The sequence below is a fragment of the Temnothorax longispinosus genome, chromosome 9 (genome assembly GCF_030848805.1).
Source record: "Temnothorax longispinosus isolate EJ_2023e chromosome 9, Tlon_JGU_v1, whole genome shotgun sequence".
NCBI lineage: Eukaryota > Metazoa > Arthropoda > Insecta > Hymenoptera > Formicidae > Temnothorax > Temnothorax longispinosus.
In genome coordinates, this window is record NC_092366.1 from 5462925 (window position 1) to 5478228 (window position 15304).

Sequence of the window (15304 nt, forward strand, 5' to 3'; positions counted from 1 at the left end):
CGTGGAAATTTTAGCCTGTTTTTACATCCCCGAACAACAACGAGCAACTCGAGAAGTTATTTTATCCATCCCTGAACACCGCCGCGTCTTTCCGCTGATCCTCCAGCACGGGCGTCGTGGAGGGGGGCGCAATGCGCAGCTGACGGTGGATGCGGTGTCCGGACGCACGAACGCCACGAACGCGACGAGGGGAGGAACGCTCGCTCGTTCGTTCGTTCGTTCTCTCGCTCGCTCGCTTGTCAGGAGCGGTCATCAGGGACGGGAGGGTCTGGCGGGGTGCCAATCAGCGGCGGCGGCGAGCGACGGAGCTGCCCTCAGCCGGCCGGTCGGCGTACTACGATCACACACACGCTCGCGCAAGCGGAGCGAACGATTGGCCGGCTGGCTGGCTACGTGCTCTTCCTCTCCGCGTTCCCGTTTCCCCGAGACACGGAGCAGTGCGGAGCAGGGGCGCGCTCCGTTCTGCTGACGTGCGCGCGCTCGCGTGCACAAACGCACGCACGCACGCACGCACGCACGTATCCGTGACTTTCTGAGGCCGTCGATGGGGCGAGCTTGATCTAGCTTGATCGCGGATGAAGCTGACGATCTCGTCGCGATATTCCCGAATAAGAAAAAGGGATATCGAGCGTCGAGCGGCGGCGAACGAGCGAGCGAGCGAGCGAGCCGAGAGCGACGGAGAGGGAAAGAGAGAGCGAGGAAGGGAGAGAGAGAGAGAGAGAGAGAGAGAGAGGGGGGAGGAGAGAGAGAAAGATAGTCCGAGAGAGACCGCGCTCGACCAATCGCCGCTTTCGTTGGCTCCGTCGTCGATGAGGCGGTCGTCGCGCAACGTAACCTCAGTCGCTTACGTGGAAACACGCCTGTCGGGCGACGTTGGTAGAAAATCGAGCGAGCGAGCCGAGGGCTTATAATATAACGGAGGCGGACGGGTATTTAATTGTACGACGCCGCGCGGAGAAACGCGCGCGTGCCAACAACATCGCTGTTCTCTGCGTGCGTGCGCGAGTTACCATTACTAGTGGGCACGGAATCACGATTTGAATCCCGCGACGAGAGAGAAAGAGAGAGAGAGAGAGAGAGAAAGACACACGCACGCGAGGAAACGATTCGGAGAGTCACGTTGAGATCGCGCTTATTGTCGAGGCAGGAAGGAGCGAGTGCGTTTCCTGCGAGGAGCGAATAAAGGAGAAAGAGAGGCCAGACCGCGCCGTTCGCGGAGAAAGGAGCCTCACCGCGGAATCTCCTCGCGCTCCCCCACCGACACACACACTGCTGACTGCACAAGGTGTCGAAGGCACGTCGCCGCGTGTGTTCGACCGAATTTCGCGGCCCCGTGCGCGCGAGCGAGACGGACGGCGGCGCGAAAGGGTCGAGGAAGCGAGAGAGGAGGAGGAGAGAAAAAAAAGAGAGGCAGACGCATAAGAGATATATAGGCGCAATCGGAGGCGAGATAGACAAGGACACCGCGGTAGCGTGGAAAGGGTAACCACAGGCGGACGTGGAAGGGAGACGGAAGAAGCCGAGCGATCGAGTGGGAGAGATACTTGCTTCGTGGGAGCGAGACGGAGCGAGGGGCCGACGTGGGAGCCGTCGGGCGGAGCGAGAGAAACGGATAGCGACTCGGCGGAGAGAGCGCGACAGACGTATTCCCTTGCGGTGAGTGCATAGCGAGAGGGGACACGGGACTCGACTCGGGCGCGCGAGACAGACGGAGACAGCGATCCACTAGCGGGGAGGGGGGTGAGGCGCAGTCGAGCGAGGGAGGGGATAGAGGCGCAACCCGAGCGGTGCTGCCGCCTATTGGCAACGTCGCGTCGGCTCCCCACCCGGGCCAGTGTCGACTGTCGAGCGAGGTCCGACGGCGAGTTCTTACGGCAGTGTGATTTTCTCTCGGAGGAGTCGCGCGCCAGTGCTGGGAAAGACTCGTTTCACACGTCCGAGCACTCTTGTCGGGCGTTTTAAATAACGTACTCTGTCCGGACGCGCGTGGGACGGAGAGATAGAGCGAGAGAGAAAAAAAAGGGAGCAATCGTGACACCGTGGAAAAAATATACCGTACAGTGTTAGCTTTTTGTTTGTTCCTATTTTTCGTTGAATTGCGCGTATTCTTTTTCTGTTTGTTCCTATTTTTCGTTGAATTTCGCGTTTTACAAGTTTCCCTTTAAACGAATTTTTCCGCTCGCTCGAGAGTCGAGAGAGAGAGAGAGAGAGCCGAGAGAGCCCCGTAACGTCACTCACAGTACGCGCTCTCCCACCACCGTCATCGATTTCCCACGCGACGCGCTTACTCGCGCCGCACTGGTGAGGGAATTCGCGAGGGTGAAGGATTCCTCGGCAGCAGAGAGCGGCGGAGACGCGGCAACGCCGCCCGTGGCGGCGGCGGTGGCAGCGACAACGGCAGCGGCAGCGACGGCGACGGCAACAGCAACGGGAACGGCGGCGGACGCGGTTTACGGAGCAGCGGCAGTAGGCGGCGCTGGTGCTGCGCCCCGACGGCCGTCGATCGAAGCCCGCGTTATCGCAATGGCTTCCGTGAAAGACACAGCGACTTTCTTCGCGGAGGGCACCGCGACTCAGTTCGACCACGTTCTCAAACTCTATCCGCAGGCGCTGCGCCTCAAGGCCGATCACAAGTCGAAAAAGCCCGAGGAGCTGATCAAGCTGGACAACTGGTAAGTACATCTAAAAACGTACTCGTCCGCGACGGCGACGCACAGCGACGCTGTCATCTCCCCCGATGTGTGTGCGCTTCTGTGTGCGTGTGCGAGAAAGAAAAAGAGCAGAGCGAACGAACGAGCGAGATAGGGAGGAGTGGTAGCGCGTTGGTTGGAGAAAGAGAGCGAGAGAGAGAGAGAGAGAGAGAAAACGCGCGGCTGCCGCCGCTGGATGGGGCCGACATCAGCGGCGGCCCGAGGGAGGAAACGACGCTCTACCACGGGGCGCACGCGGGACAATGAACCCGCTTCGCGCTGTTCTCCGCGAGCGAGCGAGCACGAGCGAAGCGAGAGAGCGGCAACGCCGCGCGTGTGCGCGCCCGTATGTCACCCTCTCGCGGCACCGTCCGACTGTCGCGGCTTTCGCCGCGGGGATTTACCCCGCGACTTCTCGTGGACAGCTTCTCGCCGTCACGTGGTCAGCCGTCCCGCGATAGAATGACACTTTAAACGAGTGGACGCAAAAAAAGAAGAAAAAAAAAAGAAAAAAAAAGCGAATCCTAGGATTTTTCTCTCTTCGTTGCGACACGTTTATCATACGCGGATCGCTTCGAGGCCGACGCGGAATGTGATTGATTGTCGGAGAATATCTTATCCCTTTTTTGTGCTTCCTGATCTGATTAGCTAAAGATTTTTTTCCAGCAAGGAGGATAATGAATCGCGCGCGTGCGCGCGTATATATGTATACCTGTAGAAGTATATAGCACTTGCACATTTATGTATCTGTTGTGTATATCGATTAAAGAAATATTTTACATATCCGCAATTAATTATTTGTATGAACTACAAGTTGCATTGTACGCGTCAATTATTGGCGCAAATGACACGTAACGTAAAATATCGTGATCGAGTCGAAATGTGTAATATATAGTATCTTCTTCTGATATGATTATTGATTTCTCGGCGAAATAGTTGATCTACACATGATAGTAATTTCATTCGTGACACTTACGGAAAATTTAAAAGGGCGAGTCTGTCGAAAGAGCCGCAGAGGATCTTTATACAATAACTCGTCACCTATTAATCTATTTTTAAAGAAATCTGTTGTCTAATGGAATAATTTAAACAATTAAAAAATATTAAATCTGAAGATTAAGGTTAATTATATGTAATAATAATAATAGCCTGTATTATTTATTCGATAGTTTATTTAAGTAAGATGATATTATATTAACTTACTTCAAAAATAGAATTCCGATGATCTAAAATTTGCAGATCTCTGTGAATTTTACGTCTTTAACTTTTATGAAGCTGTAACCAAATTCATAAATCGCAAAACTCGTAAAAGAACGAAAAAATAGATATAGAAAGTTTTTACTATTTCTGAAAATGATATAATATTTTTAGATCCACAGGACATTTATGAGACTCCACACCTCTGGATCTCAGAATTCCCGAGATTCGGCCGAAACATTTAGACCTGACATTCAGAAATTTAAAGAGCTCGAACAACTGATGTAATACCTGGAAAAATTGAAAGTTATACTAGACGCTCGTATTTAAACATTAGAATAAAATTCAGAAATTTAAGACTGTGTAGATCGTGAATTTTGATAAGATTATATTTAAAAAATGTATTTTTATTAAGAAATCTGAAAATTTAAAATCTAAGGATCATAAAAAATGAAAACTTCAAAATGCCAAACAACTTCCAATAATTAACTTCTAATAACTTCTCGCAATTCTTGCATTCTTAATTTACCTATATAACTTATTTTTAAAAAAATCGATAAACCCCATCGAGAGAGTGTTTCTATTAATATTGGACAAAGAATATTATTTTATTATCATAAATAAATGAATAAATTATCTACGCGCGAGGTAAATAAACAATATTTCTACGAAATCAAAAATTTAATCATGAAGGCAATCTCTCAGAAATAACAAAGATAAACATGTTGATCACAGAATTAATCACCATTTTAAAGGATAATTTTCTAGGATAATTTCTTTATAAAAGCTCTATACACATATTAATACACTTTACTAAAAACAATGAATCTACGTAAAAAGAACGCGTAAAGAAACAAAGTGTCCTTTAAAAGAAAGCAAGCTATGCATACATCAATTTTCTTCTTTTTAATCTCGCGTGATGATAAGGTATTGTTTGTTTCCGCAGGCGCGCGCGATGGAATCGAACGAGGATCTCATTTTATCGATCGCGCGACGTATTGCGATGAGACTGTGAAGGAAAAGAAGTACACAGGGACAGTGACAGAACGAACGAGTAAGAGGATGGGGCGACGGGGGTGGGGGGGGGGCTAGGGGGGGAAAAGGGAGGACAGACTTTACGCGCCAGTTTCTTCCGTGTTGCAGAAGCGGACGGCGAGGGCGATGGAGGGGTCGGGAGAAGTGGAGTACCGTTGTTTTCATTCCCATTGAGGCCAGTTTGTGTCAAGGCTGCTTTTCCACGGTGCCAAGCCGTGTGCGGATATGCGGTATTACGAGGTGCAGCGCGCGTTTCGACTTTGTGAAACGCGCCGCTGTTTGGCTCGGAAAATATTGAAAATAAAGAAAAACCGCGGGCGCGGAAATTTATCTGAAAGCAAAGAAAACGGGAAGTCGCGAGAACGTCGGAAAGAAAAAAATAAAAACGACAATTCTAACAATGCACGTCGGAAGCGCGACGCATGGGACAATATTCGCCCTCGAAACTGGATTCTTCCCCCTGAAAAGAGTAAATTTCCAAATTTCGGAGATACGGATTTAATTTCGAATTTACTATTCGTTTAATGCGATTAAGCGATTAATATAGTATTTTACATAGTCAAATGATTTTATTAATTAATGCCTAGACCATTGCGTTGTGCATAACCACTAATTATTTATTCTATACGTATTTCTACAACAAGAATTATCAAAAATCCCAACAATTTATAAATTATAATTAACTCCAACAAACGCGGACTTTGCGATATAAAACAAATCCGAATTACGGGTTTAATAATTTCTCCGCACAAATTCGAATTTCCCTGAAAATAAGTGCATCGAGTTATAACAAATCCCGCTTATTTGCAGTTACGTGGAAATCCGATTTATTATTTTTTGCGGAATTTGCCGCTAAAATGATTCGAATAATCCTAATAATTTGTACAAGGAAAAGATCAAGACGAGCGTCATCCTCGTATTAATTCTTACCGGTTATTGGAATCCTCAAGTTTTTTTTATCCGTCCGATTCTAACAGCTTTAGACTTTCGGTTTAATTTCTCTTTATAATTTTATAACGTAACTTCAATTCTACAACGCCAGCTTCCGTTGTTTCTCCAATAGTTCCCAGGGGTGTAATGGACATCGAAAGGAAGACGTAACATCACGGCGCGGATCCACGTGTGATCCACGTGCGCGATAAAGATGGGTATCCTCCAATCGTTGACGAGGGGCGTGTCGAGCTTCTTGCGGCAGCGTTTGTATTTTTAATCGAGCCTTTAACGAATTCCTGTATTCCGCAGCGGTGGCGGCGGCGGTGGTGGTGGCGCGATTACGTCACGCCTGTTCGTTCGCTCATGCGTACGCACGTAGATGTGTGACTCCGTGTGTATGTGTGTGGATGAGCATGTATCTGTACGCGCACGCTCTTCTCCGACTTGAACGATGGATCAATCTTGATCGCGCGGTTTTTGTTGTTTCTGATTCGCAGGTATCAGAATGAGCTTCCGAAGAAGATCAAATCACGCGGCAAGGACGCGCATCTCAATCACGAGGAGCTGGTGCAGACGATGAAATGGAAGCAGATAGTAAGCAGATATTTTTCCTCGTTTGGACACTGCCCGCCCAAAAGTATCGTACTCCGCCGAGTCTGTCCGTCGTTTTATCTCTCTCTAGTATTAATTAATTAACGAATTTTATTAATTTTTTTAATAGTGTACGAGAGCGGTGCGAGAAGTCGCGTCAACAATGATGCGAACGTACGATCGCTATCTCCTTTATAATCGGTACATGCGATTAAGAAGAAAAAGATGTTATAGCTTATTAATTTATAGACCGCGCGAAGCTGATTCTCACGGATAAAAGATTACACTAATAGAGATCTCAATTAACCGTGAAGAAAAAAACGATATTATGTCTACAGAAATAATTATCGGGGAGATTTGCATCTATAATTTATATCGTTGCACTTCAAGTCGTCGGTCGCGCAACGTAAAACGCGCGGATCTTGGATTTGGCGGAGTCCGAATCTAGTCGTGTGACAGCACCTCGATCAAATTCGACGTGTTGATATAAACGGAAAGGATCTTTGCGAGAACTTGATCCAGGATCCAAGTTCTCACCACGGGACTGACCGCCATTTTGTTTGCAGCGCGGCAAGTTCTACCCGCAGCTGTCCTACCTGGTGAAGGTGAACACACCGCGCGCCGTGATGGCAGAAACGAAGAAGGCGTTCAAGAAGCTCCCGAATCTCGAACAGGCGATCACGGCGCTGTCGAATCTGAAGGGCGTCGGTACCACGATGGCGTCGGCCCTGCTCGCCGCGGCGTCGCCGGAGAACGCGCCCTTCATGGCGGACGAGTGCCTGATGGCGATACCGGAGATCGAGGGTATCGATTACACCACTAAGGAATACTTAAACTTCGTCCAGCACATTCAGAACACCGTCGAGAGGCTGAACAAACAGAGTAAGCGACTATGAGTCATTAACGACCGCGCGCGTGCAGTCCCGGAGTCGCGGCGTTTTACGCGTATCAAGTCCTTGGAAATGAGATTCTCATATTATTTCTTCGTGCCCGAGGTTTCGTCTCCTCGATCCTTGGTCTCTAGTACATCTATAATCTTATATTTCCACGCTTTCAAGTAAAATATTACATATTATTGTATCTCCTTGAATTTAAGAACATTGTATTATTGGGTTGCTTTATTGTTGAATTGGGTTTTAATATTCGGATTTTATATTTCCGCGTCAGAATTTCTTACGAGAGATGAATGATATTTGGGACACTTCCGAAATGCCATAAAAATGTTTTCTTTGTTCCAGCGTCAAACGGCAAGACATGGAGCCCACATAGAGTCGAGCTAGCGCTGTGGACGCACTACGTGGCGTCCGAGCTGAAGCCGGAGCTGCTTGACGGCATCCCGGGCTCGACGGAGAACGGCAACTCGCACGCCGCGAGCAACGGCGAGGCGACGGAGCCGTCGGACGATAGCAATCAAGAGACGGTGGCGAATGGCAAGGACACGCCGGCAGCGCTCGATCCGGCGGCGATCGACGAGAACAGCACGACGACGTCCTTCACCGAGGACTCGATGGACAAGCCGGCGACGCCAATCACCGCCGGCGATCATCCCGTCGTGGGCGCCAGCGAGGACACAAACGATTCCCTCATTACCAACGACAGCAGCAACAACGCGACGCCACGACCTACCGATAGCGAGGACACCGAGGAGGATTCGCAGGACGCGCAGGAGCCGCCCACCAAGAAGAGCAAGAAGTGACCCGATCGGCTCGGTGACGCGACGAGCAACAACGTCAGCACTTTCGTGCCCGCCAGAAGTCTGTCGATCATCGCGGCACCGCGTCGTCGATTCTGAATCATCGAACGGATGATGGACCGACAGACGTACGGACGACGGACGGACGGATAGGTAGTATAGAGATGGATGCACGGACGGACGGACGGACGCGGATGGATGGATGAATTACTCTATTGCGCGATTGCTTGGACGGAGCACAGCCGCTCGCTTCATCCTCGACTCTTACGGATGGGGAGAGGAGAAGAGCGAGGAAACGAAGAGAGAGATTCGCGCGGGATCCCAGAGATTCGGACGAATTCTGGGATCCTCGAATCCTCTCGCACTCTGTTTCTCTCCCCCTCCGTATCATTCCCGCAACTCGCCCACGGTCTCGTTATATCTCGTTTCTTTACGCTCCTCCCGTTCTAGTAACGATTTTTACTGAGTGACCGACGAGTCCGGCATCCTCGTCGATGTCTGACGTCAGATGATACAGCTAGATCCTCACCGTTGTTGTTGTTCGGACAATCTCGCGCGTTCACGCAATGTCGACAAGAGTTTTGCACCACCTTTTGATTATGGATCTCCTGTATAAAGTATGTTGGAGCGGACGAGGAAACGTGAAAGTATATACTCAGTGTTGTTAGAAATAAAGGACCTTTCACGAACATAGTGATAAGCCTTTGTATCCCTGGCACTCTTGATGGATTTCTAGTTGCCTTTTTCTTTCTTTTTTTTCTATTAATTTCTTCAATCAACACGTCATTCCCATCTTAGACTTGCAATATTTAGAATTTTTGTTTCTTCGAATCACGTTAAGAACTTTGGATTTTTAGAATTTGAGATCACAAGACTCTATGAGGCTTTCACTTTTGAAGTCTTACATTTTTTAATTGGCAATTTATATGCGTTCACAGAATCTTGAAGTAAATTTGCCGATAATTATATATATATATTTCTTTTTGTTTTTTTTTTGTTGAACTATTTATGTTGTTGGATCCCCGAATTGCCGGATTCTCGGAATACTCGAACGCCTCTTCTTCCACGACTCCTCGTTTTGTCGCTCTTCAACGCAAACACAACTGAAACTGCCGTTCTACAAACAAGAAGATGATGCAAAACTTTCTTGATACACATCTCTCGGTGTCCACTTTTTAATCCACCCTTCGCGACGTCACATGTCGTAAATAACGAGACTCCCTCGTGACGTTTTATCATCGACCGCCGCAACTTTTCGTTAAAAGTTTTCACAATCGTCACTAGACATTCGCCGCGCGTATTTTTTTTTTGTATACATCCCCCTCACCCCCGAAGTCAATAATCCGACAGTTCAGTTTCGACGAATAATCTCGCAAGCGATGTTGCATGTTTACGCGTAAAACGGCCGAAATTTTATGGTATGAATTTTACGGGTAGAACGCGTAAAATCGTGACTTCGTGTGCGAACGCATATGCAATAAGAATTAGATTTTTTTTATTTACCGATCTACTCCGAAACCGTATACAATGCAAGACAACGAGAGAACTTCATTCGCGCGTAAATATTCAGCATCGGCACGAGACTTGGTGAGTTTCCTTGAAAGACTTCAGTTCCTCCTCTAGATATTTAGAGAAGGCGGCAGCTTTCAGTTTTCTCGAGCGCGTCAGGACGCTTGATTATTAAATTTCCGTATCCTTAGATCCTTGAAAGGGACCTGCAAATCGCAGGATCATGGATTATTTTTCAGGACGCGTGCGTTACTTTTCAGTTAGTCGATCACGTATCATCAGTTTCGCGCGATCGTGAATCAATCGACGTGAATCAATATATTATATACGGCGGAGTTCTCGAATCATTCCTTCGGAAGCGACGATTATTATTGTTGAAAAGAAAAAGAAAGGGAGAGGAAGAAAGAGAGATTGGGTGAAATGTATGCGAATGAGGAGAGGGGGAGGAAGAGAGCAAAGCACTCCGTGAGTAGCAAAAAAAGGCAGAGGAAATACTGGACACAATGATAATATTAATATTAATAATAATGATAAATAATAATTATTATAATTATAATTATTATATAATACCGAATCATTACCATAATTTATATACCTAATGAGAAAACTGCATGTCAGAGTGATGCATGGAGCAAACCAAATACCTTGTAAGTAAAAAAAAAATTTAGAAAGAAATAAAAGTAATGCTTTCAGTCCATCAAGCTTAGTAAAATAGCGTCCGGCCTGCGACAAAAACACACACACACACACACACATACGCACTTCTTCGCGCGCATAGTTTTAAGAACACTCTAATTATTTAAGTACCTTAGTACGTATCTACCCGAGAGTTCATTTAAAGAACATTGATTACTATTATTGAAACTTTCTCTGATCTTGAAACTCTAAATTTTATTGTTACAAATACTTTAATGAACGTTTGAAGCCCCTAAATTTTTAGCTTTTTAATTCTCGAAGTCTTTATTTTTACGTCAATCAACATCCTTTTTCTTACCTTTCCCACGTTCCACTTTTTAAGTTGCTTATTTTGCAAATTTAGCCTGTTTATTGATTCGTTTTATGGATGATTATGGAAATTAATTCTTTCCAAGAGAGCGAGCTTAGTGATAGCAGGTGTTTGTGCTAGGGAAAGTGGAATTAGAACTATTCGTATTCTAAACATATACAATTTTAGAATCACGTTACTGAGATTCTGAAGATTTTATCAACCTCGATTTACGCTTCATTTAATTCGCAATCATCTTTGTCAATTGCATTTTTCTATAGTTTCAAATTTACAGAATTTTTACGCGCGTGACTCATCGCGTTTCAATGGAATAAAATAATATATCTTTCAATGTTTTCGTGAAGATTAAAAAAATACGGTCGTGCGTGCGAAAAGTGACAAACGCACGTGGGTAATCGCTGGGTTGAGGAGACCCTGCGATTATCGCGTATTTTCAAAACGATGATTCGCGTCATTCTGCAGCTTCGAACGAGCGTGACACAGCGGCTACGTTGCGGATACGTGCGAGAAATGAAAGTAAAACACGTTTCGCCTCTCGCATCTTCCCGACTTTCTCTCGACGTCGCTCCTCTGACTTCTCGTCGTTGACGTCGGCGTTCATCTTGGCTGGGAGCGAAGTGAAACCGCAGTCGCGACCGCAAAACCACGTCCGTTTTCGGCCGACAGAAGCACACGTCTCTGCACGTCTCTTTACGTCCCTATCTTGCCTCAGATTTTTAATCTTTTCTATAAAAGAGAGAGGAGAGAAAAATATCGATCATTAATTATTAATAAATATTTTCAACTTTGATTGCATGCACGAAAAACCTGCAGAGAAAATCCATTATTTTTACTTTCATGTGCTGCAAAAGTTATTGAAAAGGAACAATTTTATAGGAACAAAAGAAGATATATGAAGAGATTGTTGAAATTTAAAAAACAATTTTTCACGATACGCTTTCTGAAATTAAACCGTATTCTAACATTGCTGGAAAAGTAGAATTTATACTTGTGACAATTGGCAAAATTTTTAACAATGAACAACCTTTTGCTCGTAGCTTTTCAAATAGCACGTTCTTGAGTCTATAGAGGAAAACTTATAATATATTGTATAGAAGTGCCTGAAAAATTCAAAGTTTCTCGTATAGTCCGAGCCTGTACTCTCTGTTTAAAGGGACTTAAATGTCTTTCGAATACGGGAGAGTCATTAAGTTTCCTGACCCTATTCAACTATTGTTATTTTTAAGAAACTTCAGTTTTTCGGACATACTTTTAAATCTGCTTTGTTTCCCGCAGATATATTATGTACCTAAGGAAAATAGCCGAAAAATTGACCAGGTATAAAATACGAAAATATGTTACAAGGCAATGGGGAGGACAATAGGAATGAGTCAAGGTGAATGGCACACGATCCGGATGGAACAGGTCAAATGAGCATTGTAAAGCTATTGAGCGTTGACCTTCGTGGAATAGAATGCGGGAGGGAGGAAGGTTGATGACACCTTGCAGTTTGTCGATTTATGTTGACACGATAATTCAAGTTAATTATGCGTGTTCACGTATACACCTTGCCTTTACGAATTCATGAGAAGAATATATTTCCTTCGTAATTGAAGTAATTATTGTTTGTCCGCGCAGTGAATTGGCGAGAAGGAATGTTTAAGGATGTTTAATTTATAATAGTTGTATTAATCCGTGAGACATTTATCTATCGAATTTAGTATGGAAGCAGAAATTTATGAACTTCTTTGTAGATCCTCGTGTATATTCATATCAATAAGACTTAAATAATTTATGTGAGATGCATCTTAATCATTAATTCGTAAAGTTGTTTTATTTATTTACAAAATAATTTAGATTTAATGGAAAAAAAGTGTTATCTATGTAAAATTCAATTCATTCAAAGAGATAATAAACATATTTAGTTAAATGTTAGGCAGGATTAGGCACAATATTTTCTATAGATTTTCCTATATTTTTTTAGATTTTTATATTTTACGCGGTTGCTTCCATCGTCCACCGTCAATTTGATTGTATACTTTGAAGCTATGCGATTTACATGAGCGCGTTCCACCAAGGTCCGGTTTTTCGTCGGCTCCTGAAATCGTCGAAACCGGTTTGGTGAAGCGTAAACGAGAGAAGCGGGAACTCGAACTTGGGTTTCAACGCGCCAGGCTACGGTACTCCCGCTCGAGGAAAAAACTCGCTCCGATTTCGCAATATCATTCAAGTTTCTCGGCGATCTGCCAAATTTCCATTTTTCTTTTTTGCGAATTTAATTTGCGACGACTGAAAATTTCAAGATGCAAAAGAGATCCGCGAGCACGCACTCGACCTGAAAGAGAAGAATTTTTTTAAACGTGGAGAGATTCAGAGACAATGGAATTCGAAAGAATAGCGAGCGATATAAGCACCTCGCATAATTCGCAAGTTTAGTTTTAATCTTAAATTTACATGTATCCGACTGCATTATTAGTCTCATGACGGAGTTCGGTGCTGAACTCTCAACTCACAAAATCTCTCGACAGAGATACATCCCAAGGATCGCGAGAGGACTTTCGACTAAATCACGACTAAATCGTAACGCAAACATTTCGCTCTATTATGCGTGAAAGATCGCGAGAAAGGGAGGGAATCCGAATTCCATATTCATTCCCTCCGCCCTCCAAAGGAAAGCAGAGCATTGAAGAAAGGGCACTGAGAGAACCAGGGCAGAGGAGGAAGATTGGGGGACGACGCGAAAGGGGGGTTGGAGGGAGGAGCGGGAGCGGGTGCAATGCATCGCGGTCACTCCAGTGACCTAGTAACGTCCGCCGCGACCTTAGCTGCGACGTGTTCACCCGTTTAAACCACCCTTCTGTCCCCCCTCGCCACCTCCTCCTCCTCCTCCTCTGCCTCCTCTTCGTGCTCCCTTTCTCTTGCCCATGCCACACGTGATGCCGGTGCGGCGTGGGAGAGCAAGGGGGGCGACGAGGTGAGGGATATTCTCGCGGGATGCGGAAAGGGAGGAACGACAAAGGGAAAGAGAGACAGAGAGAGACAGAGAGAGAAGGATAGGCAGGGAGGGATGATATATACAAAACACAAGGTCACACAAGTGCGATTGTGTGGATGGGACGGCCGTGTCGGTGAAGACGCGGTGACGTAACGTTCGACGACGACGTTTGCACGTGACCCGCGCGACGCTGGTGTTTATCATGGCATTTGCCATACGACGTTGTGCCGGGTGTGCGCGTGCTTCCGCGGACTCGTCCGTCGTGTCCCTGGAAAAGGCGATAGAATTTTATATCACCGATTGGATAGAATCAAGTGAGGATCGATCGATAGATCGTATAGACCGATACACATTTAAATTACTTACTCGAGGAAAAGAGATGCACACTTCTCGGTTCTATAGAGCCGCCTCCGTTGGAGAGTGAAGAATCATTCATATTGCAGCGTTAAACCAGGGCTACTTTTCCCACGCGCCACTCTGCAAGACGTAGGATCCGAGAAACAAAAGGGAACAGGTCAAGACAACCGTATTCCCATCGCCGTAATCGAGAAAACGGATTTCGTCAGCTTGCGGAATGATACCCAATTGCAGGGCCGTTATTCGAACGTATCCAGATGCGATTACCTAAGAACATAATGCAATTACGCGGGGTAAGCTCCATTTTTAGTAAAAAGAGATACTTTTATATAAATAACTTATAGTATTCTTTGCAATACCAGAGGTTTTTCTGTCACTGAGCGAGGCAAAAATCTTGCCGCTCCGGTGTCGAGAGGAAGCTCTCTTATCTCGGCAGCTCGGAAAACCTCCAGAGGTGGAAACGAAGTGAAGATATATAGAGAGAGGGAGAGCCGGGGACTGGGGACGGAGAAAGGGATGAAGCACGGGAACATAATCTCCCAGCAGTATTCCCGGACCCTCTGCGTCGGGGTAGCGGGAGCTCATTAGAAGTCGCCCTTTGAAAATCGTCCTGCTACGAGCAGCTGCCCTGCGGCGCAGTAACGGACGCTTTCTGGTGTGCGTCGGGATTTCTAACTCGGCAATTTTATGCAGGGACCTGGAGGTTTTTCGATCTTCGAAGAACTTCTTCGCATACGGAGACCCGATATCTTTGAAGTCCTGGCAGGAAGGCTAAAAGAGATTGATAGCTCTTTCCATGCATTCAATGGTTGCAAAAAAAGAACCTGAAAAAATATCACAAAAAGAAGGAAACCTTTTGAAGGTCTCGAAACTGCATGCGTGAATATTGAAAGAGTTTAAAAGTTTAGGAGAAATATATATCGTTCTCAAACTAAATTTATGACAAAATAGATGAAACTTTTAAATAAAAAGAAATGTAATTTTTATTTTCTGTAGATAAAGAAATTATTTTTTTCTGAAAAATTTCTTTTCTTTTGGCATTTAGAATACTTCAACCTTTTTAATTTCTATTTTTATAAAAATTCTAGAAATTCTACTTCAACACAAAAAAATAATCTTACTCCGTATTCATTACATTTTCTACAAAAATATGTTTCTACATCGATTTGTGTATATGTATTCAATTTTGCATATTTTCTTTTAATCATAGTCTCGTACCAGTTCTTCCTGGTATGCTGCTAGTTTCCTAAGTCCAAACGTAATTGGATGCGATTTCGCTTTAGTGTTCTTTGAAAGATCGTAGGGATACGTTGTATATT

General features: G+C 45.3%; 1 protein-coding gene and 1 long non-coding RNA gene across 2 annotated transcripts; one reads left to right on the top strand and one right to left on the bottom strand.

The window, feature by feature from the left end:
* Window positions 1-819: 819 nt before the first annotated feature.
* On the top strand, window positions 820-10345 carry Amun (protein amun). Its single transcript, XM_071789002.1, has 4 exons — window positions 820-2672; window positions 6353-6449; window positions 7013-7328; window positions 7685-10345. The coding sequence occupies exons 1-4, from the start codon at window positions 2524-2526 to the stop codon at window positions 8140-8142; spliced, it is 1020 nt and encodes a 339-aa protein (XP_071645103.1). The 5' UTR covers window positions 820-2523; the 3' UTR covers window positions 8143-10345.
* Window positions 10346-13757: 3412 nt separating this feature from the next.
* LOC139819562 (uncharacterized) lies at window positions 13758-14479 on the bottom strand. The gene is made up of 3 exons (XR_011733771.1): window positions 14345-14479; window positions 13995-14252; window positions 13758-13896 (listed from the first exon to the last, which is right to left on the bottom strand). It is a non-coding gene; the product is annotated as an uncharacterized lncRNA (long non-coding RNA).
* Window positions 14480-15304: the final 825 nt, after the last annotated feature.

Coding starts and splice junctions, on each gene's coding strand:
- Amun (XM_071789002.1), top strand. CDS start 2,524: ATGGCTTCCGTGAAAGACACAGCGACTTTCTTCGCGGAGGGCACCGCG. Junction 2,673..6,352: donor CTGATCAAGCTGGACAACTG/GTAAGTACATCT, acceptor TCTGATTCGCAG/GTATCAGAATGAGCTTCCGA. Junction 6,450..7,012: donor CGATGAAATGGAAGCAGATA/GTAAGCAGATAT, acceptor TTTTGTTTGCAG/CGCGGCAAGTTCTACCCGCA.